The sequence below is a fragment of the Belonocnema kinseyi genome, chromosome 2, assembly GCF_010883055.1.
Source record: "Belonocnema kinseyi isolate 2016_QV_RU_SX_M_011 chromosome 2, B_treatae_v1, whole genome shotgun sequence".
Taxonomy (NCBI): Eukaryota; Metazoa; Arthropoda; class Insecta; order Hymenoptera; family Cynipidae; genus Belonocnema; species Belonocnema kinseyi.
The window spans coordinates 88346008-88352418 of NC_046658.1; the positions used below are offsets into that span (position 1 = coordinate 88346008).

The 6411-nt window shown below is 29.0% G+C and overlaps 1 protein-coding gene across 1 annotated transcript in view; it reads left to right on the forward strand.

Moving 5' to 3' along the window:
- The window catches only part of LOC117168383, a 7704-nt gene extending 4111 nt beyond the window's left edge, over nt 1-3593 (forward strand). Inside the window, exon 2 of the mRNA XM_033353993.1 lies at nt 3069-3593. Within this exon, the coding sequence (XP_033209884.1) occupies nt 3069-3424 (356 nt within the window). The 3' untranslated portion in view covers nt 3425-3593. The remainder of the gene's footprint in view (nt 1-3068) is intronic.
- The last annotated feature ends 2818 nt before the right edge of the window (nt 3594-6411 follow it).

The window sequence follows — 6411 nt, forward strand, 5'->3', positions numbered from 1 at the left end:
CATATATCTAGTCGGGAGTGGTGCTGACTGAAAACAGATGATTTGGAGCGATTCGCGCGCCATCTGTTGGTCATTCTAAGGACTTATTGAACTACCCTCATATATACTTCAAAATATCAACTGTATGAATAAACAAATATTTCGGAATAATAAGTTTGCATTATTGTTTCATGAATTTATAAACAATTGCGTTTCTCAACTGAAAGCAAAGGATTAAAATGTGAATATTTACTTCGTACCAGAAGATTAACATCTCAATAGAATTTTAACGCAATACAAAATTATAAAATATAGGATAAACGACCAATATAATTCATATGATGGCTCGTCTATCTTTATAATATATGTTCTGGATTTAATTTGATATTCTTAATATGTTTAATTAAAGAGTTTTTCTATGTAAATTATATTGGTTTCCTACATTCTAAAATCATGGTAAAGTTTATACTCTGTTTTTCTGTAAACCCCTAGTTTTTTCTATATAGGGGAAAGTGAGATATGGTGCCAGTGTGGGACATGGTGTCGATTACAAAAATGGTAAAGTATTTCTTTGAACTTCTGGTGTCAAAAATTTTTTTCTATAAACGTTCTAATTATATAAAAATAAATAAAATTTTGCAACATGACTTAAGGGATAAGATGTCCAAAACATTTTGTGAAGATGGTAACAGTGCTTGATAATGTATCGGTAATTTACACAATAAGACAGGTTTTGTTGAATTTTTTTCTCGTAACTTACGTCGTTTTTCCACACATTTTTTTTAATTTGATTTTTTTGCAACGTTATTTTTCACGAATAAAACAAAAAGTACGCGTCCTATCAAGAAGTGATTCTTAACGAAGTTGCAGATCTTTTTTGGGATAACAATTTTTGTTGATTCATATTTTTTCGTCTCCTACTAGTTTGTCCACAGAATGGAATTTGTTATTTTCCACTATTTTTTGTGCAACCAAAATTTGAATTTTCGACTTTTGAAAAAAAATCCAAGAATTGGTTATGATAATCTTGTAGGGCTTTCAAAAAGAAATATTTTTCTTATTTTGACTTTTTGCAAATCGTGCGTTTTTCGGCTTCAAATTTTGATTTTCAATTTATTAAAAAAAATTTTGAAAACGCTATAACTCTGAGAATTTTCTTTTTATCGAAAAAAGTCATCAGGATAAATTGTATGCTCTTTTTAATACTATAAATATCCGTACATAGAATTTTTAAATTCAGAAAAAATTTGTCTGAAAAATTTTCAAAATGCGCTCACTTTTTGAATTTTTATCAAAAATGGCTGGTTCACGAACTCGTCCCTTCTTTTAGGTCCTAAAAAAGTGTGCCAAAGATGAATTTGATTCGTTCATTTTTCGAGAGTTATCGTGTTTACGGACGGACGGTCGGACGGACAGACAGACAGACGCAATCGTGAAAACCTGATTTTCGGATTCAGGGGGTCTCGAAACGTGGAGATCCGTTGAAAAAGCGTGATGTCATATTTCCGACAATTCTAATACTTTCTCAATCATAAATGATGAGAATGTAAAAAGATGAATTTACGAAAACAAAAATAGAATAGTTTGATTTGCAGTTAGAAAAGTAAATTTAAAAAAAAACGAGTTTTCAGCAAAATGAATTAATTTTAAACTAAAAGTATAAAATTTCAAGGAAAAATGGAATAGTGACATCTTCAGTTAAAAAAATTAATTTTCAAATAAAAAGAAAAGAATTTTCATTAAAAAAATTTATTTTTAATCACAGTGATGAACTTTAAACAAAAAATATAAATTTTTGATCATATAGTGGAATTTTCAACCCAAAAGATGAATTTTCTATTAAAAAGAAAGAATTTGTATCCATGTATATATTTTTTCAAACAAAGAAATGAATTTTCAATAAAAAATAGAATAGTTAAATTTTCTACAAAACAGAACATTTTTTAACGAAAAATATTACATTTCTATCAAAAAATGTAAATTTTCCGCAAAAATGGAATATTTAAAGTGAGTTTTTAATTAAAATGATAAATCTTCAACTAACAAAATTTTGTTTTTAAACACATACATTAAAGAAACGAATTTTCAACAAAATAGTTAAATTTTAACCTAAATCAGATAAATTTTCAACAGAATTAGAATAATGAAATTTTCAGTAATAAACTTAGTTTTCCATATAATCAAAGTCAATTTTCAACGAAATAGTATATAACTTTCAACTGAGAAGATGAAATTTCTATGAAAAAAGATCAATTTTCGACAAATAACGGAACAGTTACATTTTCAGTTGAAAAAAATCAATTCTAAAGAAGAAAAAATTAATTTTTAACAAAGTACATGAATTTTCAACCAAAGATTTGAATTTTTAAATGAATTTTCAACTAAAAAGTTGAATTAGTCACTAAGAAGTTTAAATATTCTCACACAAATTTGAATTTTCAATAAAATACAGGAACATGTACTAGCTAAATTTTCAGTTCAAACAACTAATTTTCAAAGTATGAATTCTTAACGGAAAATGCGATATTTGATATTTCAACAAAAACGGATTCTAGTATTATACCACAAATAGTTGAATTCAACCAAAAAAGATCAATTTATAATCAAATATTTTAAATCCTCGACCATTATTTCACTCCAGAATGTTTTTGTAAAAATATGTAGTAATCATGACCTATATTTGTTTAAACAATAAATACTTCAAATTCGCTTAAGCTCTATAAATGCTCTGATCGAGCTTAAATGCTGACCATGTCTCGAGCGCATTTGCTCAACATAAATTCTTGGGCATTTAAGAACTTTACCCATGGTATAGAGCAGGCTGGCCAAAATTCAAGACCAAAGAATTAATAAGATATCAAATAATGACGTATTTGAAAAACCGTTTTGAGTGATGACAAATATAATTAGGTAATTTGAGCTTCTCTCCAAAAAATACACACATCAAAATCACATTTCAATTATAATTTACAGAACATTTTATTCAAAGCTCGGTATCATATCCTATTCTTCCCTGCTGCATGCAAATCACTATTTAGTTATTCATATTTTATGTATTCGAATTCGTTAATTTCTATGTCTTTTTACAGAAAGTTCACAGGCTTGGCTTGGAAGGGGAAGAGCGTCAAAAATAGATGTGGAGCCTACAGTCGGTCTCCATTTTCATTCATACGTAGATACATCTAATAAAATCATTCCAGTAACTCCAGGAACGAAAGTTACTTTAGGAGTAAGAAATCTGGTTGGAACAGACTTCATCGTTGGAATAGTCAAAGATAGAGTAATTTGTCCAATAATGGATGCTGAAGGGAAACAGTTTATAATAAACATGCGTGAACACCGCAAATTTGTATTAACTTCTGCTCGTGGTATTCCTTACGGACACAAGCCTGAGCATACTATTGACGCCATAATTAATTATCCTCCAGCAATTGATCACTATTAATAAAAAATTGTTAATTAAGCAATATATTTGGAACAAATGTGTATTGGATTGTGGTTTTCAATACCAGAACAAAAAACGACTATACTAGTGAATCAAACATATAATTAAACTGCTCGATTATTTGGGCTATAATTCAAAAGATTCTGGTTGTTAATGTAAAATGGTTGTTGTTCATATTTTCATTTTAAAGATGTTTACTTTCTAATGCTTTTTAAAAATGTTTCAATCTTATGATTTTTTTAAACTTTTCAGTAGCTTCAATGAATGCATCCTAGAGTAATGATTTATGAAATTAATACAAAATAGGTTTAATCGATTTGTTTTAAATCTGGGATATTTTTTTATTTTGGCATACATCCAGACAACGGCTTAGAACATTGTATTATACATTAATAAATATAAGAAATTTAAGTTAGACGACTTAAGGTATTGTCGATATAAAAATAAAATCTTTAGAGATTATATCATTAAATCCTATAGAATCTCTTAAATGAGTTAAAAGACTTTTTAGATTTACAAACGAAAATGAAGTTAATGAAGTTTCAATGAAGTTAAACGCCTGACTTATTTTAAAATGTAACGGTCAGGTTGGCAGATTAACTTTTTTGAGTAACTGTAACGTAGATTATATCGGTTAAACTTTCTTCTGTTTTTCCATGAGAACACATGTGTTTTGAAAAAGCGAAGTTGTATGAATAAAACTTTATCCCTCTTAAAAATTTCCTGTAACAAATTTTACCATTACTTTATTCCGTGATGATAACAAATCAGAAAATATATTTACATTATGGGAGTGTGTCTCTATATGGGTGAAAAAGTCAACACAATTCGCTCATAAACTTATAAACGAGAAAAATGTGTGAACCGGAACAAATAAAAAACGAAACAACTAAAAATCGCTTGTGTCTCTTAATTTTTGGTTGTTTCGTTTTTCACTTGTTCCGGTTCTCACATTTTTCTCGTCATTCAACGTTCAATTACTACGCTGTTTTTTTGAAAGAACATTTAAAAGTTGACGCACATATCCATTGGGATTTTTTGTTTTTCCATATTTCATGATTTGCGACTCTTGAGTCGTAGGAGTTTCATTTTTTATGATACAATCAACATTTCATCAAGAAAGAGATTTTCCCTATTTGAAGGCATCTATTAAATGCTTTTGTTGAGCAGAATTGTTAATAAAAATTAAAAATATTGTCAAAAGTCAGTTTCCTCCATCAGAATATTAATTTAAGGGTAAAATAAACAATTACGCAAAATAAATGGATTTTTTCTATCAAAGATAGAACCTTTAATGCATTTATTGATAAGTATTGTTCATAACAATGGTAAATATTTTGATTGTCCATTTCTGTCATGGAATTTTCATTTTTGAAGGCCAACCTAATGATTGCGCAGACAAATGTACAGCAATAATCGATTTTGTTCATAAATTTGTTTATAACAATTGAACAGATTGTACGAACTTCATCTAAGTTATTAGGATTTGTTAATCGATTGTAAATCTATAAGTTTTTCACCCTTTTGAGGTAAAATCGATGAATGCTACATAACAGGCATGTCAAATATAAAAAAATATTGTTTTTGGCGTTTTGCAACTCGAATAACAAACAAACAGAGCCTTTTGAGCAAAATCACCCTCGACCAACCGCTTCAAAATTTTATTAGCTTTAATTTAAAAAGAAAAAAGATAGCATCAGATGAAAATTGTAGTCTCTGGATCATTTTGAACCTCAATTTTCTAATTAGCCGCACTGTGCGCCTAATGTATCGCCTGACAAAAGCCGACCATTACCACTGATTAACAATACATTGATGTGATTTGACATTTTTCAAATGTTAAAGGTTGAACATATATCTATCCTGAAATAATAAATTTAATAATAAATTTATTGTGTTAAAAAATCATGGTGAGAGAAAGATATTTGAATTTAAACATGTTGCAAGTAGTTAAAAGAATTCTAAAAAGCAAATCAAAATATGTTTTTGAAGTAGTTACATGTAAATTATTACTTAAAAAATATTTTGTAATTTTTGCATTTTCATTATAATAAGAAGGTAATTTTGTGTGGAAAGTAGTGGAACTTTCTCTAAGGATTGACGTGTAACGTATCGCCTGACCAAAGTCAGCCGTTACCACTGACGAACAGTTGCATTGACATTATCTGACATTTTTTATATGTTAAAGATTCAACACATATCTTTTCTAAAATAGTAAATGCAATAGTAAATTTAATAGTAAATTTCTTGCAGATTTGTTTTATAATAGACCTAATTACATATAAAAAAATCTACCCGCTGCGTGGGTACATTCTCATCGCGCACTGCGCGCGCGGCTCGCAAGTTTGAGCGCGTCTAAGGCGCGCGATTGTTGGGTGTCGCGCTTCGCGCTCGTTGATGTATTTATCTTGCGCTTCGCGCTTATTTTTGTATTTACCTCGCGTTACGCACTCGGACTTTGCATTTTTCTCAGATTCGTGCATTCGCATATTCGCGATCAGTCTTTGCATTTCTCTCACATTGATGCAAAGACCTTTCAAAATTAAAGACCAAGGAATCGACAACTGTAATTTTGCGATTGTGAACTCTCTTTTGTTAAAGCTCTTTCGGCTTTATCAAACACATTCTCATCACGTTTCTCGTGCTTCGCTCTCGATTTTGACCAAAACGTCAAATTTTCTACATGATGCTCAACACTTTTATATCAAATATAATACATTTTTATTTACCTCTGCCTTGAATTGAGTATTAAGATTCTCCAAAATAAAGTACAAATTGTATTTATCATGATTACTTAAATATTTGTTCCTTATTTTGCGTTAAATTATATTCTTAACTGCGCTTAAAAATATATCATTTTAGTAAATTTAGATCATGAAAATTCATAATATGCATGGAAGTTGAAACAGTCTTATTCGTATTACCTTGTTTTTATAATTTTTTATGATTAATCTTGTTTTTTAAGATTAAAAAAAACCACACTTCAT